General features: G+C 38.2%; 1 protein-coding gene across 11 annotated transcripts in view; it reads right to left on the bottom strand.

Annotated features, from left to right (window-relative positions):
* KDM4C (lysine demethylase 4C) overlaps window positions 1-21,934 on the bottom strand; it is a 414,703-nt gene that overhangs the window by 273,802 nt on the left and 118,967 nt on the right. For 10 of the 11 annotated variants that reach the window (XR_009051206.1, XR_009051205.1, XM_057720401.1 and 7 more), the window contains one exon: window positions 20,061-20,198. Coding sequence is in view for 8 of the 11 variants with exons in the window: in XM_057720401.1 (XP_057576384.1) it covers window positions 20,061-20,198 (138 nt within the window). In the remaining 3 variants the exon portion in view is untranslated. Of the gene's footprint in view, window positions 1-20,060; window positions 20,199-21,934 lie in introns of those variants that run through there. The other variant, XR_009051207.1, reaches the window with a different exon arrangement.

A 21,934-nucleotide genomic window follows, 5' to 3' on the forward strand; every position in this document is an offset into this window, starting at 1 on the left:
GTAAATCTGGGGGGATTCTAAACTCATTTCACAAACGAAAGCACTTCAATTTGATATTTTAGGCTAAATGCTTCCTTCACATCAAATGAGCATTTCCTTTAAGAAAGAACTAATCTAGAAGGAACATAAATAAGAGTATAAGTACCCCTTCTTACATTAAGCTCCACTGATTTTATTATTTTCTCTTCCATATAAAGCATATCTATTATAAATTCATAACCAATAAATACCTTCTACGTCTCTATATGTCAAATAAGGTCAAATGCTATGAGGGAAACCCACTCCTTCCAAAGGACTCTGCAGAAAAAAAAAGAAAATTTGTGAAGAGACACTGCCCTCTGCTGGGGAATGAAACACACCGTCCATGAATCTTTGAGAACAAAAGTAACGAAATACATTAATATTCAAACACCATAGTCCATGATACAATTTACAGAATCTACTGGTGAGTTTGGATTATATGGGAATGACAAACACACACATGGTATATGTCTTAGAAAAAGCCATTATGCAATTTCAGGCTTTTTTACTGCAACAAATACCAAATACTATATTCTATCTGAAAATAGTTTCAAAGCAAATTTCCACTTTAATTCTTTCAACAATTGTTTGAATAATGTGTATCAATGTTATTTATCTCCATTTTGCAATCAATGAGGAATGCCACCTTAATCAGAGATCAATCAGTAACTATAGGACAAAGTTTTAATTTTTTTAAAATTACAATGAACATGTATAGACATATTTATCACCTCCTCCTTCACAGTGAAATTTTGGTTACAAGCTATCCTGAAGCAGACGGATTTCAGAATCTCTCTACCATGTGCCTATGAGACACATTTAGACATTAGTTTAGTCATTAGGGCTCTCCATATAAAGATACTACTGAAAACTATAAGAAATAGTTTTATTGGCTATTTTTTAAATAGCACAAAATAATACATGAAAGCCGTCTTGTTTTTAAAAAAAGAAAAAGAAAAAAAATCTCCAACAACACAGAAGTAGAGTGCATAAAAGGTGAGGGTCCCGGCTTCACACACCCCTCAAATTCAAATTCATTCCACTAGCCAAAGGCCACTATAATTAACCACATGAATCCTTTCATCTTTTTTTCTATAATTTTTAAGATTTTTTTTAAAAATATAGCTTCACACTATACAAAGTACACATTAACTAGCTTTTTTTGCTTTCTATTTAACAATATATTTTGGAGATCTTTGTCATATCAGTACATACAGATGTCTTTCACCATTTTTAGCAGCTGCACAGTAGAAATACAGGGCAGTTCTTATTTTTGCCAAGCTGAACATTTAGAAGCAATTTGATTTTGAAACTCATTTGAGTCTACAACTGTACACAATTAACTACATAAAAACATGTAATGCCAACCTGTTTCAGTGACTCAAGGAAAAATCTTTAAAAACCAAAAGCTGTACCTATACAAAGGGAAAATGCATATTATATATTTGAGTATTCATGTTTTTTTACTATGTAAAAATATTCTTATAGTAAAGAACTATCAAAATCTCATAAAAATAATGAACATGCAACCTTAAAAATGACATTCTTTTACAACCATACAGCATTCAATTGATCTTTCCCCATTATATGACTTCATATTATACCACAGCTAAAATTCCCAACTGAAAATACAAATAACTTTACAAATAGCATCTTTCCTTGAAGTTCAAACTTCCTCATCTTTGTTCAGTAATCCATACAACTCCAGTGATTAGTTCTGCTGTGGGGCTTAAATCATAATATATAAATGGTATAGAATAGGCTAGCTTTGTCCTTTTTTCACTTAGCTGTAAATTTACTGTGAAAGCTTATTAATGAACTGCGCAGTCACAAACACCCAAGCGTCATCGGGCTCCTTCCTATTAAATCTACAGAAGCACATACTCTACTGTCTGCACATCTCTCCACACAGGCTTTGTAAAACCACACATCTAGAGATCGGAACTGATCTTTAGCAAGTTTTCCCCTCGCCCCTTGAAAACTTCCCCATCCCAAAGAGTTTATCATCTTCTGTTAAATGCATAGCTTAGTGAATGAATGAACATTCAATCTATAGTTGTGTCTTGACTATGTTGAATACCCATTTCCCTCTGTGTCCTGTATCTGTTTCCCCAAAATTGTAATTTCCTCACTGCTTGCTTTCTTAGCTTTTAACTCAAGTCGAGACCATTGTGCTTGGACTGGGTTTGGTTTCACAGTCATTGCATCTGGGAACTGCAGGCAGAGAAACACTTTCTCTTCATCCCTTGAGACATGATAACATGCCCTCCTCTGCAAAGATGAATCCAATAAAAAGCATCTATTTAACAGAGGTAGGTCCAGGGGAGAGAAATAAGCAAGGACACAATTAACAGAATATAGCTACCCCACGAAAGATACAGAGCCCCAGGAAAGGCTTCATGGGAGAGAAGGGATACTAAGCTGAACTTTTTGCAGGATGTCAGAATTTCTGCAGGCTTTCTCAAGACATCTTTCCACATGTAACCAATAACATATACAATTCAAACCTGTTTAGGGAACAGTGCAATAAAGCAAAGCAGAAGCATAAGAGGGTAAAAACTGGGCCAATGGAGATGAAAAATGTAGGTCAAGAGCCTTGAAACAGTAAAGACCTCCTTATTCAACTGCATGGACAGAGGAACCAGGGGAAAGACATCCTTATCCCCTGACTTTATAAGGTAGATAGGACATAATCCCACCTAAAACCTCTGAGACTCCTGCAAAGTGTGACTCTCAATCCTCTGTTTCCCTGCAGTTACTAGCAGTATAAATCTTAATACAAAAGGACAGCTACAGGTTGCTGCAGGAACAGAGCAGGAATTAGGAAGGCTACACCTGTTCCACTGTCAGTACTTGGAGAAAAGGAAGTCCAGGCAGGTGTGTAGTGGCAGCTAAGAAGAAAAAAGGAACACAGGCTCAATCCTTGGGCCATAAGCAAACACTGACTCCTATAAATAAAAACACAAAAAATACTCCAATACAATTTAAAAGCAAATGAACTGGGGATAATGTTTGTGGAAAATAAAGCCAAAATTTCTTAACCTTAATTCACAATAATATTCATAATAATATTTTCTAATATTAAAATATGAATAGAAAATATAGGCAACTAAAATTATTCAAGTTCCTTAGTAATTTTTTAAATGAAAATAAAAAATAAGATTATACTTTTTCTTTAAAAAAGGAAAACTATTTTAATAATCTCAGTATTGGCAAAAAATCATTTTTGTGTTACATGAGTACAAATTCTGGAAACAATCTGACAACCTGTATCCAAATACTATTTGATTCAATAATTTCCCTTCTAAAATTACATCTCTTTTCCTTAAAAAACTAAAAATGGAACTACCATATGACCCAGGAATCCCACTACTGGGCATATACCCAGAGAAAACCATAATCCAAAAAGAAACATGTACCATAATGTTTATTGCAGCACTATTTACAATAGCCAGGACATGGAAGCAACCTAAATGCCCATCAGCAGATGAATGGATAAAGAAGATGTGGCTCATATATACAATGGACTATTACTCGGCCATAAAAAGGAATGAAATGGAGTTATTTGTAATGAGGTGGATAGACTTGGAGACTGTCATACAGAGCGAAGTAAGCCAGAAAGAGAAAAACAAATACTGTATGCTAACTCATATATATGGAATCTAAAAAAAAAAAAAAAAATGGTACTGATGAACCCAGTGACAGGGCAAGAATAAAAATGCAGATGTAGGGAATGGACTTGAGGACATGGGGTTGGGAGGGGGCGAAGGGGAAGCTGGGATGAAGTGAGAGAGTAGCATTGACATATATACACCACCAAATGTAAAATAGATAGCTAGTGGGAAGCTGCTGCATAACATAGGGAGATAAACTCGACAATGGGTGATGACTTAGAGGGCCAGGATAGGGAGGGTGGGAGGGAGTCGTGGGAGGGAGGGGATATGGGGATATACGTATAAATACATCTGATTCACTTTGGTGTACCTCAAAAACTGGCACAAGAGTGTAAAGCAATTATATTCCAATAAAGAGTTTAAAAAAATAAAATAAAATAAAATAAAATTACATCTCTTAAGAGAAAATAAAATTGGATAGCAATGCATGCATAAAGCTTTTTACTACAGTATAATTTGTATACTGTATAATTTGTAATACTGAAATTTGTAAATAATCAAACTTCATAACAATAGGTGAACAGTTAAATTAGGGTACATTCATAAGATAAAATACTCAGCTATTTTAAATAATATTTTGAGAATGCTGAAGTGGCATAAGAAAACATTCAAAAACATTAAAGATATAAGCAAAATATAAAATTATATATTTGATAATATTCCAATTTTTTAAAAAAATATTCTTATATGCATGACAAAAAGCCTGGTTTAGGGAAGAGATCTTGGGTCCCAGGTCTCATCAAATTGACTCTCTGTGCAACCACAGTATTGGAATAACTAGAATACAAACTAGGGACCTCCTCCTAAACAAAAGTCCAACACAGGTCATTACAAAACAGGTAATTAACAGAGGTTGAATTAAACTAAATGGCAGTGTAAAGAAATTTGGTGGACACTGATTAGTGTTCAGAGACAAACACACTGAAGCAGAAGGCCCAGAATCACTGTTACACTGAGGACTACTTTGTCCACAGACCCTATTAAGACAATAAGTAGCTGGGAGCTGGACACATGACATCGATTAAAGACAGTCCCTTCCATAGTGGTACTGTTTGGCTTTATCCTGTGGAATTTCCTTAAATAAGAAACACCACTGGGGACTTCTCTGGTGGCTCAGTGGTTAAGAATCTGCCTGCCAATGCAGGGGACATGGGTTCAATCCCTGGTCCAGAAAGATCCCACATGCTGTGGAGCAACTAAGCCCATGCACCACAACTACAGAGCCTGCACTCTAGAGCTGGCAAGCCACAGCTACTGAGCCCGCATTCTGCAACTACTGAAGCCCACGCCTAGAATCTGTGCTCAGCAACAAGAGAAGCCACCACACTGAGAAGCCCTCACACCGCAACAAAGAGTAGCCCCCACTTGCCACAACTAAAGAAAGTCCACATGCAGCAACGAGGACCTAAGGCAGCCAAAAGAAAACTTTTTTTAATTTAAAAAAAAAAAAGCACCATTTGCTTCAAAGTTTAATAAAGTCTAAGAATCATAAAGTCTGATTCAATCTGCTATCATGTCAATCTGTTCCAGAAGGTAAATGCAGAATATAAACAAGGGGAAAGGGGACTCTCTTAGAATGAAATCACCCCAAACTGCATTATATCAATCTAATAACAACTAAATTCTACATGTGCCTATTGAAATTCTAGGTTTGTAAACTTCCCGACCTCAAAATGTTTCTTTGAAAACACAGTGAATTAGGGACTTCCCTGGTGCTCAGTGGTTAAGAATCTGCCTGCCAACGCAGGGGACACAGGTTGAGCCCTGGTCTGAGAAAATCCCACATGCTGCGGAGCAACTAAGCCTGTGCGCCAAAACTACTGAGCCTGTGCTCTAGAGCCTACGAGCCACACCTACTGAGTTCATGTGCCACAACCACTGAAGGCTGCACACCTAAAGCCCGAGCTCCGCAACAAGAGGAGCCACCAGAATGAGAAGCCCAAGCACTGCAATAAAGAGTAGCCCCATTCACCGCAAACTAGAGAAAGCCTGTGTGCAGCAACAAAGACCCAATGCAGCCAATAAATAAATAAATTAATTAATTTAAAAAAAAAGAAAACAGTGAATTACATTGCCCCAATTTTCCTGATAGGTAGCTATATCAGTCACTCGGCAACTGAGTAAGGACTTCAGATTCTCTATTGCACAACTCAAACAATGGATCCTTCTAGAAATATGGATCTGGGCTTCCAGTTCCTTGCCTTCACTTTCACTTAGGCTGCTGTGAGAGGCGGGATCACCGATGAGAACAAAGAGTAAAGTGGTAATAGGAACTGTAAAGGAATCTGTGTTCAGCACCAACACTTTTCAGTCCAGCCCTGAGTGGCTGAGTAGATCACAGACTTAACTTTGCCATATACACCTCCCATCTTAATAGCACCAGCAAATACAGCTGTGTAATAACGGGGCAAAACAGCACCATCAATTGATCATAAGGCACCTACACCACAGAAATGCCTTTTAAGACACTGCTATAGTGTAAACCTGTGTACAAATCTGAGAACAGCAGTTTATCTATTAAGAGGTCTTGGTCATGCTGACTCAAACTAAACATTTCAGGCTCTAGGATTCAGGATTAATTCAGAAGGTCCTGAATGTAAACAGTACCAAAATTCGAAAAACCTTTCTAAAATTCCCTCTAATCAAATGTGAAATGCTAAAGTATGAAATATGTTTTCTAAAAATTATGACCATGTACCTAAATGGATGTGGTTTTCAGAGACATAATCTAGACATTTCAGAACTGAAACATTTAACACCAAGTCACTTACTAGAGCCAATGAGAGGGAAAACATGCAACAGAGAAGAGTTTCACACAGGAGCTGAGCACGGTTTGGAATACTGCTCTCTTGGTAATCTTTCCCCTCATCTATGCCTTCAATCTCCTGCCAAGACAGCCTCAAATGTGTATCTTTATTGGCAGATTAATGCTACTTTTGTTCTTCTTCAGCTCTACTCTAGCATCCCCCCCCCCCCAAATAGAAAAGTTTGCACTTAACTTTTTAAATATAGATGTATATGCTCTTTGGTTGTTTGCTTTTAAGAATGACATAAAATTAAGGGATATTTTAAGCACCATCTGCTCTCTTACAACAATGGGCAATAATTTCCTGATTGTCTTACTTCATGTACGTGGTTTAAATCTAGAGTATCTTTTATGATTATTGCAGTTGGCATTTTCTTACTTTATGTAGCCCTTCTTGTCTGTATCTATACTTAGCAACCAGCCTGGGTTTTATCCCCTCTTTATGCCATTCCTATTTCAATTTCCCATTATCACAGAACTGTTGACAAAAGTCATTCGGTTACTTTTTCCTGTCATGTCTTCCAAATTCACTGGGATAATCCTTTATGAGGACAGAGAAATGCAATTCTAAAGGAACTTATTAAAATTTATTTAACCAATCCAATCCTTCAAATATGAGGACACGGTTGGAAATGCTGTCATTCAGTAAAACAGAAACTATGATGGCATTAACGATCTTCCAGCATTAACTGTGGTGGGATAAGCTGAGATGCTGGTGCAGGCAGGGCCTGTCAAGGAAGACAGGGCTGGAAACGCGCGAGTGCTCCAGGTCCACCCAGCCATCTGTGCTGCACGGGGGGAAGGGAAACACCGCAATGAACTGAGGCCTTCATTTTCAAAGTCCTGATTTGTTAACAAGATCTGTGCAATGTACTCTTACGTACTCCTGTGGCTCTGTGACGGCCCGCAGAAAAAATCCACGGCAACCACCTGTCCTACTCTATCAGGATAAGCTACAAGATTTTTCTAATAAATATTTATACTCTAAAAATGTTTTACTTGCCATAAACGAAAGATGTACTAAAAGGAAAGATGTTTAAAACAAAGACACTGGAAAACAATGTGAACAATATTGATTAACTTGGTGTAGATTTTTAAAAAGATATAGACAGACATATGCTAATATTTTTGAAAGGATATACAAGGAGTCATTAAAAGGTTTTTAACTGGAAAGGGTGCCATTAAATATTTTTCTGTACTTTAATTTTTTTAGCCATGGACATATATTAATTTTTTATACATTTTAACACTGGGTAACAATACTAAGAGCCATCGTGATTTCCTTTCAAATAGTCTTCTGTAAAATTACAAGCATTCTAGTACATGAGCACACCATAATTTACTCAATGATTCCCATATCAATGGACATATTAGTTATAATTCAACTTTTGCTGATAAAACCAGCATTACAACAATCATCTTTGTAAGTATACTTTTGACTGCATTTCCGATTATTTCCCAGGAGTGTAAGAAATGGATCAAAGGACACAGAGATGTTGAGGGGTATTGATACATACTACCTACCTGCTTTTCAGGATTCTTATCCCAATTACACCACCACCAACAGAAGGGCGGAGTGCTCACTCTAACAAGTACATTCTCATGAGTAATGGGAATTTTCCTTATGTCTCTATGAATATGATAAGAAAAAAAATCCTTCACTATTACTTTGAATACTACTGAAGTTTGAACAATTTTTCATTTTGCAAAGAAACAGGTTTTCATACTATTTCAATAATCATCAGAACAGTCCAATTTTTTGGTTAATCAACACTTAAAATTAAAGGACAGAGTACAGATTCCTGAGAACTGGGAATACAAGAAACTGAAAATTATGACTAAGCCATATAAAAATATAGTTTATGAAAAATTAGAAAGTCGCTGGATGGAAACAACCTATTCTTTTATCTTAATTCAAGTATATATGAAGTATGTAAAAGCCATGTGTGGATAAGAGTCAAACTTAGCAGGAATCTACAACGTTTTCTTTCCAAGGATTTATAACACACAGTCTTTCAAATTCAACACAGGGCCCAAGAGCCACAGTATGTTTTTGAACACATAAGCAACAACTCCTTCAAATTCCTCCTCTCAGCAATCTGGCCCGCAGAACCCCAAATGCTGTTAGTTGATGTCACTTCTTCTCCTACTGCCCTTATTTTGGCAGAAAGTAAAAGTGAATGGATGTGAGAATTCAGTAGGAATATATAAAGCAATCCATCTGCCTGGCCTGCTGTTAGCACGTATGCTGCAAATACTATCCCCACAGCCACTGCTTCTCAGCACCTCGGGCCTGAACTCAACCAGTCTTCCCCAAATAGTATCAGGGAGTTCCCTGACTTAGAAATGACCATGATGAATGGCTTTTTAAAAATGTACGCAGTTAAGCGAGGCATGCTGCTAGGTGTCTGCTCCCACTGTGGCCTCCATCCTGGTGAGGCACCAGTTAAAGCCCTCTTTACACGCAGGAAAACTATGGCTCACAGAGGGAGTTTACACAAGCACCCCACACAGAACCAGAATTCTAACACAGGTCTGTGTGATTGGGCTGGGGTTTTGTTTGTTTGCACTCAAATTAGCCATCAAAACACTTTTAGTGAGGAAAGAAATCCTCTGGAGTTGGAGCAATGAACACCTGTATTTCTGATAGAGTTATGAAAAATAAAACACTGGCCTGCTTTCTCCAGGCTTTGATTTGAAACAGAACCCTTTCAGCTCTCCAGCCTGGTATCGAAAGCATGGGCTTTAAGCTAGGTCTGGTCCCCTGTGATCACAGGCTGGAGACTTTAGTGCTTCCTTGCCCTCATCTAGAGAGACGAGCCTCCCATTACTCTCCTAGGGCAAGCTGGCATTTTCCTCTATGTCTCCATCAACCCTACCCTCCTTTCTACTTGGCCAAGATTGGCCCATTGATCTGATCCATCATCGCTGGAAAAGGAAATGGGAATTCTCTTAGATCAGCCAGACCCACCACTGAGCCAAGGTCAATTCCCCAGACTGGAATTCTGGAAGAAAGATGCAGAGGAAACACAATCCTAAGCCACCACACACCTACCCAGTCCCCACTACAACTCTGCAAGGTGCCTTACAGATTTAATTTCATTGATTCTTCAGAGCAACTTATAGAAGCTGCTATACTCTCCATTTTGCATATGGGGAAAATGTATGTAAAGAGGTTAATTAAGCACTTGCTCCAACCACACAGTAAAAGGAAAAGGCAGAATTCACGTCAGAACCTGGCCAAGGCCTGAATTTGTCCGCCTTCACCACTGCGCAACAATGCTTCCCTGACATATGAGGAGAACGAAGCTCAGCAGAATTCCTTATGGCCTGAGAGGCATTCAAGACAGCCTGTTACTCTGCAGAGCACCAGCGGCCTCCACCACCTGGGTCACGTCAGGAGTGACGCTGCAGCAGCTCTAAGCAGATCGTAGAACCTCAGTAACTACTTGAGCTATAGTTCTAATGAAGCATCTTGAAGGGAGATGCAAGACATAATTTTATAAAACTAACTTTGATATTACACATGAAACATAAGGCATGCTAAATTTTTCTTCCTTGTTTTTCTAGCCTTTTCCTAAAAGACTGTGAAATAACAGCAATATTGGTAAAATATATACATACAATCCTCATCCCCTATGCCCCAAAATACTATTTATGATTAAAAAATAGACAACTCCCCAATACTGAGGTTTCATTTTTAATGACATTACAACACTAACCTGACACTTCCCTAACTTAACTACTTATTCACTGGTCATACTCAAGCATGATCAAAATGTCGAACGGTAAGAGAGACATAAAGCCACCATAAAACTGCACTCAGCATTATAAGCAAGAGGCAGACAAGTACTGATACTGTTCTCACTTAAGGACAGCACTGGAAAAAAATGCAAACTGGTCAATACAAATGAAAAAAAAAATAATGCCGGACAGAATTAGCTGTAAGCACTAAATTTCACTGCTAGAGCCACAAAGAATCTATCAGTGCTCTCAGCTATCACATGGAAATTATCCCTCCAGAGTACCCAGCATGTCCAGAAGACACTCTTGTTTCACCTTCCTCATTTCAGAAAGGGGCAAAAAAATATTAGCAGGCATAGTTTGAAGGGAATAAAAGCATAGTAAATGTAAAATACTAGGCACGGCTGAAAGGGAAGCACTGGGCTTCTATGTTACATCAGACTTTTTAAGGACCTGCCTAACTGGGGACACCTTTCAGGTTTGAATCGGCTAACACTCTGATTCTTCTAGCTGCAAAAGTGCGGAACTGTTAAAGAGTAATAGAGATTAATCATGGGTTTCTTCACCCATTCTTTATTCCCTTTGATATTTAAACATCAACACCCTATTCAGCTATGACCTTCATCACTTTCAACCTTCTGCTTGAGAAGGCGCTCTGGTGAGAGAGTGTTCCCAGGGCTACAGCTCCCGTGGGAATGTCCAGGCTACAGTTCTGACAAGCAGTTCTGAAGAGAGGTGTGTTCCCGCTCTGTATCACCTTGCTCAGAGCAGAGGGAGGACAGACTATGGATCCACTGACCTCAGAGAACTCCCATGAAAACTTTCTTTTGATTCAAAGAGGTCACAGCAAATGATCAAGTAGGCAAGACGCCCACATCAAACTCAAACTGGGCACATGCACCTATTGCTTTTGTTCTGGCAGCGGAGAGCGAGTAGCTTAAAGGAAAGGGAACAGTGACCCTAGTGAGCATGTCTTATTTAAGAAGTCCTAATTCACACTTGGCTCTTCTGCCACTCCCTGGCTAGGCCAACGGTTCAGACCCCAATCCTACTGTCGCTAGCTTTCTCTGTCAGTTACAGCACTGAATCAAAAGACCATACAGATCTTTTGAGAGAGGTACTGTGTAAGAACAATTAGCAACCAGATCATCAAGTTATCGAGTGAGTCAAACCACCAGCAGGAGGACGCATCGACGGCAAGCGGCAGTGCCCATAGCCAAATCCAGCCCCGCCAGCTACAAACGGTGCTCCCTTCACCCTTGGCCATGCTGCCTCCCAGCCAACATGTGGACATTTCCACCACAGCTTTATTGACAGGACCACTAGTCCAACACTGCAGTCTCAGCAAGGCAGAGTGATTTTCCGAAAGCAAATCAGCTTATTGGTATTAGGAGAACTGACTTCATTCAAATGGTCCGTGTTTCCTTTTCCTTACATTGTCTGAAAACCTTCCAAATCGATCATTTCCTTTGCTGCTAAGAAATCTTAGGCTTCATCATCTGAACTGATGTAATGAGCTAAGTTGTAAAAATGAATGTCACATATGGACTGGAAAGCTTAGGTTCTCAGAAGATAATTTGTAAATGTGGTGAATTTATACATTACATTTGTAAATAAATTGCATTTATAATTATTTTGGTCTGTTTGACAGAGCTGTCAGTGAACTTTTAACTGAAATGTAAAAAAGAAAACATCAACCCAAATACAAAGGTCTATTTAATTCACTAAAGACCCGTGGTTCTCAACCCAAAGCATCCAGCAGACTCACCTAGGGGGATTTTTTAAAATGCAAACGCTGTATCCCTTCACCAGAGATTCTTATCCTATTGGTCTGGGTGGGTCCACGCTTTCAAAGCTCCACAGGGCTGAGAACAGCTGCTGCAGACTCTAAGCATGGATCGACCAGACAGAGACCACACATGTCTACTTTCTTAACTGAAGCACTGGGCCCAGCACATAACAGGTGCTCTCCCAAAATGACTTGCCATTTACTTTCCTAGCCTTCCTTATGGTTTCGGTTGGCCATGGGATATAAAGGGAATTTTTCAGGTAGGCTTCAAGGACAGATTTTCCCCCCAGTTAGAGGGACGTGGGTGAGCCACATTCTTCCATTGTCCCGTTCCTTCGTCCCTGGAAGAAACTTGCCTGGAGTAAGCACAGCTATAGTGGCAAGCTTACTAATAAATACTCTCCCACGGAGGACAGTAAGATAGAAGGAGGGGAAGAGCACGGGACCCCATGACACTGCTGAGCTGCACCAACCCTAGGACCACCTGGCTCTGAATCCCTCAAGCGAGGAAACCACCCCCTACTAGATAAACCACTGCTCATCTTCTCGGTGGTTGTTGCAGAAGGAGGAAAACGCAGTAAACCCTGTGTGGGGAAGAATGAGAAGCTGTGGAGAACAAGGAAATTTGGTTGCTATAAATACTGGGGGGGCCCAGAGCCCAAATGATTCTCCCATCATCCCTCTGTTCCCTCAAGGGGCTGACCAGCCTGCTTCCCTCAAATACTAGCAGGTGTTCTCCCCACTACTCTCCTAGAATTCTGGATCACCACTGGTGTGAATACTCACTCCCGATTTCTACCCTCTTCTCCCAAGACTTATCTAGGACACAGCCCTTTACAGAATAGTTTACCGTGTTTACTATTATAAACACTGAAAAAAAAAAAACAACAACAGGGAAATGGCAAAAGAAATGATAAACAAAAAACTCCCCAAAGCTTCAAAAAGTGCTTCAATAAAATCTGGTCCTGATAATCATGAAATATGTCAAGGTAGGAGCATACTCAACTTTGTTCTGATTCTCTACATGCATATCTTTTCGTCCAGACTGATGCCTCAGAATCCCCCTCACTCCTCAAAATGAGGAAGCAAGTAGAGAACTTTTTATTCCCCCACCTTAATCAAAAAGTAGGGTGGTCAAAGCCCGAGAGGTAATGATGGGCTAAAAAAGAAATTATATGTAGGTTTATCAACAGATCATAAGAATACAGAATAAACAGTCCATTGGCTTTAAGAATCCAAACAAAAACAAATGCCAGAGGGAATCACCACCACCTGGTGGTGACTGTCAACTACAACTTACATGGGACCGGAGCACCTTGAAGCCTCAAGTATCTTGAAAGTGATCCCACAAATCACATACTTGGCTGGCACCTATTTAATTCACCACATCCAAGGAGATGAATCCAGAAGGATATGGGGCACTAGGGGGCCAACCTTCTGCCTCTAATCGCAACCTCACCATCCTCATTTTTTGCATCATCCCAACTCCTTGGTTTGAGAAAAGAGGCTAGTAGAGGACAGAAGACATCCGATTGTCTCTGAGACGGCAAGAAGTAACATGTGTGAAGAGCCCTGCACAAGCCCAGACATATTACGAACAATCAATGTCAGCTACTACGACTAGCATCCAACTAGATAAAAACAGAAAGGCTTAAAGACTAATTTTTCTCAGTACAGTGTACACGTTACTCAAAAAGCCAACTTTCTTTTTAAGGTACTGAGGTAATTAAAGCTTCAAAAACAGATATTACCTTGATTTTGGGTTAGCAACTAAACATCAGTGTCATAAACCATATACCCAGTTCCATTCAAATTCCATAATCTAGCAAATCTAAATCAGCACCAAATAAAATCACGCTCCCTATCTCTGAGGACTCAAGCCCCAAATATCTCCCTGCAGACACAATATATACTAATCAATTGGCTTTCCTAGTACACGACTTGAAGTCTCAGATTTTCTGAATCCCACAAACTCAATACTTTATCAGAACAAAATGAGGACATAATGTGAATATTTTCTTTCTTAACACTTCTTCGTGATACATAAATACTAACTCCCCAGCTAGAGTACAAACTCTTAAGGACATGGCTTTGTATGCTTCTTTTTCTCTACATGGTATTTTCTCTTCTTCCTTTTACACTCTGTAAAAAAAGGCAGAGGAGAGTCAGTCATCAGCACTGCTATGTTGTACCACCAGAACCTAGAAAACAGAAACAAAGTAGAGGTAAAAAGATAAAATGCAGAGTATAAAAGCACTAAACTCCTGAAGTTCGTATTTCATATACCATACTAGACACTTAAAATTAGTATGCCAAGAACTGTTAAATGAGCAATGTGCAACATGGTCTACATTTTCTTTCCTTCACAAGCTGAAAGAACAGAGAAGTGTCATAGAACGTATTCTATGATCTAAAGCATATTAAAATATAACCTAGAAAGTCACCGTTAAAATGATTCCTGATTGTTTTAATAAAGATCACCCAAGATTAAAGATTTTTTTGGACAAATGCTACCTGATTAAGGAAAAACCAAATTTAATTTTAGAGAAGGACTGAAATATAAGATAAAATGAACCCATATCACGGTTCTTGTATGTAAGACAATTTAATAGTTGAAATCCCTTCCAGATTAAAAGGAAATCAATTTCAACACTTTATCAACTCTTTTTAAACTTGTTCAAACGTTTGAGGATTCAAATGTCCAAATGCTTTAAAGTTAGATAGCGAAGTAATGCTCTTGGAGTTCATAAGAGAACATTCCCAGATTTGCAGTGCAATTTTTCAGCTTTCTGGCATATCATGTTAATACATTATCACTTCAAATAAAATTAATGCAAAATAAGAGATATCATTTTGCAGTCACCAACTATTACCTTTCCTTCCAAGAAGATAATATTATTTATCCTGCCGTCGATAAGTCTCTCACACTGCATATACTGTCATAAATACACTGCTTCTGATGGTGTAGGCTAGATATGACTGTCCCCCAGACAATGATTCTTTTTTACTCAAGAAAATCAGTACAGTAAATAACTTTTCTTCCCTTAGAGACAATCACAGTGCTGGAGGCTGCTGCAACACAAAAACAAAATATCTTCACAAATGTCTCCAAACAGTCAAGCTGAAAATCTAAGCCAAAGTTTCATTTAACAGCCTGTCAGGTTTTTGATGTGAAGCTAATGAATGCAGTGGCAAACAAATCCATCAAACCTAACATCAAAACAACTGCACTTCATCCCACCAAACGGGAAAATGAAATACAACGTGCAGGCCAGCTCTTTGATCCAACCTAGCCAGGAAGCAGACCTGTGAATGCCACCACGGCTGCTGCACAGAAGTAACCATGGACTCCATGTCACCACAGAAAGAGAGAATGGTCCAGGAACAGAAAACTTTCATTTCAAATACGCACCAGTATCTTAGTTCAACTGCTAAGCAATCTGATAGATATTTTTAAATCTCTGCTAGAAAAAATATATATAGTGTTTCACTCTAGGTTACTCTGATATTCAAAGCTCGAAAAATGCCTAAAATAACTGGATGATATATGTTCCACTCATACTACAGGTTTGCAAATGGAGGTTTATTAAAAACTCTTCTGCTCCTTAAAAAAAAAAAAAAGCCTTTCTGCTCTTTATTAAAGCTCCTTGAAGACAAAGAAAACAAGTCCTTTTGTACAATCCTATAGCACAATTCCTCTTCCGAGGAGAAACTCGGTGGGCACTCACCAAAGCTGAACTCCCCCTGTCAGGAGGCATACAGGCACGTGGCCACCTGGAACATTCCTCCCAACTTTTTTTCAGCGAAAACCTTAATTCTGATAAGTGAAATGGGGGAAAAATTACATAACCGCTTGCTTAGGCAGGTGGGTCCTCTAAGGCAAGGCCCTTCTCTCCTGGAGCATCACGCAGGGTTTGGCTTGCTCTACGTGGCAGGTCAAGGCAAAAAAGAGCTGAATGATCCTAAGGAGAAGAGAGGGAAAGATAGAAACAAGAGGAATAACAGGGCCTGGGGCATTAGAAGAAATTTTTAGAAACAAGGATAGTCAAATTCAGTTACTATCATGGCTCACTTCTACCTATGCCTGCTTCCTAAAGACCTTCTCGACAATCCATGCACAAAAAAAGCCTTATGTGAGATGTGAGGCAGTTTAAGTAGATACTATAATAAAGAGCCATCCGGACTAAGTGCTAGAAAACAGGGAATATACTGACAGGCAGTGGAATATCCACATAATAATTATTGTTATTATTATTATTTAGATGAGAATATCAAAGGTTCAGGAATTTGCTAAAATTTGGAAGACAAGTATTTTGGGATTACCGCAAAAAATGGCATGGAAGTCAATGTTTAGTTATACCTTAAACAAAAGGAAGGCTTCATGAACAAATACCACATGCCAAAAGGTCAGTAATACATTCAAAGGAAATCCACAGAAACCCCATCTCCCATCCTTCTGGAGATGCCATCAGAGGTCAAGCAGCCAACAACAGAGGAAGCAGTCATGGATCTCTTGCAGTCCCAACTCTCCCTCACTTCTGGCACCCATCAAACAGGCCAGCCTCCAAGTGACGAGCTCACAGAAACATCCATGGTGCCTGATATAGAGCAGACAAGCATTCCCTGAAAAAACAGAGTTCTGTCGCCACCTATATTAGTCCACTTGAATGGCTTCAAAGGTTCCTATTAACCAAAGCCTGCTGGCTCTAAACAAAGACCACCAATAATATCAGTGAACCTGGGGTTATCTTGTCAAAATCATTTTTTAAATTAAAAAATAACCTGCTGTAACAGCTCTTTTCTAAATTACGAAATTAGAAATATTGGTTTGTAATATATGAAATATTATCAGTAAAGATCCTTCACTCTGCACCACGTTAATTAATTAATGCTGCACCACAGACACTTTATCAGATGCTTTTATATACTGAAATCAGCATGTGACAGGTAAAGCAGATATCATTCCCCAGTACTTCAACTATAAAAAAGTATGCCATTATTTTTTAAATTACCCCTTACATGCATAACTCACCATCGCTTGTGAAAAACAAGTGTTTTTTAAATAGTTATCATTTAGAATGAATTGAAGAAGGCAAAGAATTAAGACTAACAAATGTAGTCACCCTCAAAGCTAAAAGTCTTTTAAGTACAATTCATAATTAATTCACTATACATTACATTTGTCCCCAGCAAAACACAAAAACTGCCCAATTTACAGATTTTCCTAAGATTAAAAATTACACATGTTCATACACACACACAGAGTACAGTAAATTCATAAGGTTGCCTAAAAAAACAGACTTGAAAAATCAATAAAAATATGTCAAATAAGTAATAAAAGACAATAAAATCTTCCCTCAAAATGCCATCACAGCATATTATAATGTAAGCAAGCTTAATTGAGAATAGCCAAGAAACACATTAATACTGAGGAATAAATTTTAAAAAGCCTAAGGATATTTTAGTGAAACATTCAAAATTGTACCCAAGTTTAGTTTCCTATTTTTATGCAGCATAACTAAAATTAGTTACATAAATCACAGTAGATTCTTAATATATCACCATGTCAATTATTAAAACTCTCTGTGGTAGGTAGAATGCTGCCTCCCTACACCCCCATCCCCCACTCAGTCCCACCCCTAACAATAAAGATATCCATGTCCTAGTTCCTGTGATCTTTGAATATGTTATTTTTTAGGACAAAGGGGATTTTGTGGGTTGCTTACTCTGAAATGTAGGGGACCATAGCAAGGACTTGAGAGAGGCCTCTAGGAGCAATGACCTGGCTGACAGGCAGCAAGGAAACAGGAACTCAGTCCTACAACTGCCAGGAACTGAATTCAGCCAACAATCCCACTGAGCAAGGAAGCGATTCTTCGTCAGATTCCCCAGTAAGGAATGCAGCCCTGCAAGCACCTTGACTTTTGCTGGTTAGACCAACGTCAAATGTATAAGCTACAGGACTACGAAACAGTATGAGTATTGTTTTAAATCACTAATTTTATGGTAATCTGCTACAGCTGCAACAGAAAACTAATACATTCTCAGAATAGCACCACCTCACCGTAAGTAAGGAAAGAGTGGAGACAACACCTAAAAACATCTCAAACACATATAATTATAACAATTTTAAATTAACCAGCCAAAACTGCATTATAGCCATTGAACATTTTTGTATCCAGTAAAAAATAACCAGAACCAAGACAGTCATATCCCCTGACCCAACTGAATAACAAAGATCAACACAATGTTAGTGGATGTCTACACACCTAAGTATTTTTTTTTTCCCCTTCACAACAAATCTTTGAGGTAGCAAGGTATTTTTAATTTACAGGAAGAAACACAAGAAATGACTTTCCTGGTATTATCTGGCTACTGAGAAGAAGAGCTGGGCCTCAAATCCCTGCCTCCTCCCCACAGTGCTCTGCTTTCTAACAACGCCACAGTTCTGGGCTCCAACAGCTGAGACTTCAGAGAGGACCACTATCGACCTCTCTTACTTGGTCACATTCCATTCCCATTCTGTCCACCTGGAAAGGTGGAAAATGCACTCAGCACATTTTAGTCTTGGGGAGAAGCCAATTCTCAGGACTAGAACTGAAATCTGTAGTAAACAAGAACCAACTAATTTTTCTGGTGACTGAACAGCTGGGATAGCTGACTTATTATGTCAATGATTAAAGCTGCAAACCATAAACTAACATACCTTGTCATAACCTCAGGGCTATGACACTGTTTCAATGCAGATACAAGCATTACTTTTCTGCAAGAGCACAGCAGTAGCTGGCCAAGGTACATACACTGAGCTTTCTGGGTTTTTATTAGGTTTATTGTAATATGAAGGATGCATAATGGAAAGAAGTAGTTCAGTTCTGCTCCTTTCTAAATTACCCCTCATAAATAAAAATTACTCAGAACAGATAAAGTCTTCTAATAGCAGAAGCTTTCTTTTATGTCACGAATTCATTCAAATGCTTTCTGGGCTGCCAAAGGGCTATACTCTTATTTTAATATATTATGCAATTCTAAATACCCGTGTAAAACAAACCTAGAGTTGTCTTGCCTGAATACATTTCGATCTGAGTTCACGCAATGGTTCCACATGAAAGTTTTATCAATGTAGAATGAATAACATTTGCCCGGACCATGCAGTGGCCAAGATAAGGCCACATAGGCTGTATGTACCATTTTACACCAAATGTATGTTAATTTTACATATTCTGTAAAACACAGTTTCATTAAGAAACTGCCCTCTGCCAGCCTGCATGTCTGCTTTCAAATCTACAGGAAAGGAAGCAACCTAATAGAAGCTACCATCACTTTGAAGATGTCCTGTATTTAATGCCATGGGGGGGGGGGGGGGGCGGGCAGGGGGTGGAGGATTAATGAAATTTAACACAAGTTGCTTGTGAATGAAAATACGGTTTGTGAACTAAATTAAATACATTCAGTAGGAGATGCAAAACTTTTTTATACCAAATTTAACATTAAGATATATTTCTTGTTAAAATATGTTCTGTTTTATTACTTTCAAGAAATTCATTTCTACACTAAGGGCAGTTTTAATCATTTCTTCTTACCATCCTCGCTTAACCTCGTGTTACAATTTTACCAGACACTCTCCTCTGTAAATAGTTATTTTCTAAGCCATGGACTGAACTCTAACATGGAAGGAGCCATGTCTACCTAATATGGAGTCACTGGCAGCCACTGGAAAAATCTCACACACACACAAAAATCTCACAAAAATCTCACAACTGGGGGCCTTAAGAAAGCAAGCATTGGTTGCACAAAATTATTTCTAAAAGTAAACTGCTCCACATTAATCTCAAAACAGGAAAACATTGCTACAAATATTAACCTAGCCTATGTAAAATAAATATATCTGTCTGGAATAAATTACTATGGTGACAGGCATAAAACATCATTGAGGAAAAAAATAAATGCTGCATGTGATCTTAGCCGACCCACTATAATAACGAGAATACACATTTAATTTATGCTTTATTTTTGAGGCATAACTTACCAATTTAGCAACTTTCCCATAGTCAATCCATCTGACAGTAGCAAAATTTGTAGATTCTGCACAGTTGAAACCATGATTAAAACCAGCATGGTAGCCATATGGGAAAGTGATCATAAATTCTCCAGCCTCCTGGGTGATCTGCAGAGTAGAAAACACAATATTTCCCAATTATAAGACTTTCCAAATTGCAAATACAGTTAAAATATATTTCCTATTTAAAAACAAGAAAAAAATGTTATGATGTCTGAGCTATACTAGTACAAAAGAAGTTCCCATCGATGCTTTACTTAATCCTTTAATAGTTTTTCAGGAGACTTTTAAAAGAATTTGCTAAACAGGGTGTGACCTTCTGGCAATGTAGTTCAGTCATTCAGTCCATAATCAAAGAAATTGTATTTTATTTGAAGGTGTCTTTGTTTTATGTTATTCAAATAAATTTGTTCATATTAGCATTCAATACATACATTTTAATACTTTAAAAATTCACATTACTGGAATTATATTACTGGACGATCATAACTGATATTTTTTCAAGTTAGAGCTATAAAAACTTTGATAACACCTGCTGAATATTATGAATTTTTGTTGCTAAAGAATTGATGGTATTCACCAAATTATCCTTTCACAATACTTAGAAAACATTCAATTAACTGCATTCCATTTAACAGTAAAATTTCTATCAAATAATTATTCAAATATATGTATAATATATATAAGTATTTATGTGTGAGTGAGTGCATTTTCAAATATAATTAAAATAGCTTGGGTAAATAAGCCAGCACCCTAAAAGCAAAGATAAAGAATGTTTTCAGTCCATTCCTAATTTTTAGAGTAAAGAAATTTGGTTTTTTTATAACCACCAAAGCATACAAAATATACCATGAGCTGCAGAGAAATACTGAAGCTAAATTTTTCAGTGTTTTTTTTTTTTCTAACTTCTCGGCTCAATGCTAGACTATCAAATGTATAACTCGCTGATCCATTGAGTCACTTTGGTTCATTTTAGTCCTAAAATGTTGAGAAATGAATACGTGGGTATGCATTTGTGTGGAAACATACAGGAGACACACTATATAAATACAGGTGCACACACTGCAATCCAGTTACCACTTTAGGAATGCTAAAATGTTGTGTGTGGAAGTATTTTCTTTCCCAACAATGCTGAAATGTAGCTCATCACCTCCTCCCCTGTGACACCCCAGCAGGTGTTCTATTGCAACGAGCAGCAGCTCAGCTGCCACCTGGCAGGCAGAGAATGGCTTGTCAGTGTTCAACATGGTTCCAGTTCCATCATTCACAGCCACGTGAGAACACAGCCTGATTCTCTCATTTCCTGGTCTCACTGAATCTCATTAATTACAATTGTGCTTGGAAATTAGGCACTTCCTTGTACCATGTGATAAAACAAAACTCACTTTGCTCAACTGTTTCTAGCCCTATAAGGTGGGGGAAGAGGGTAAGACTGCTGTCAGTGGGATAAGGAAACTAGCTTCACTGCTCCACTAAATCCCACCTACAATCCTTCTCTGCTCTACCTAGAAAACCCTGTTATTGCCATGTTGAAAAAGTACCTGTTCCCATTAAATGGGACCTAAATGTTATGCCTCTATATAATTTCTAGAAACAGGTCAATCCCAGTTAGCCAAAACATAAAGCTAATTTACTGCCTCTGTGTAATAAACTGATATTAAAAAAAAAAAGGTATAGGGACAGAAAAGAACAAGTTCCTTTTATTGTAAGACTAACGAAGCATCAAATTCCATATAGCAAAAAATGTTGGAAAGGGTAGCATACATAATCGAAAAGCAGACATTAGCTATTTGTTAAACATACTTTTTCACATATATGTATCAATATGTACAAATGCACTGAAA

Source organism: Hippopotamus amphibius, chromosome 2 (genome assembly GCF_030028045.1).
Source record: "Hippopotamus amphibius kiboko isolate mHipAmp2 chromosome 2, mHipAmp2.hap2, whole genome shotgun sequence".
In the NCBI taxonomy this organism is placed as follows: Eukaryota; Metazoa; Chordata; class Mammalia; order Artiodactyla; family Hippopotamidae; genus Hippopotamus; species Hippopotamus amphibius.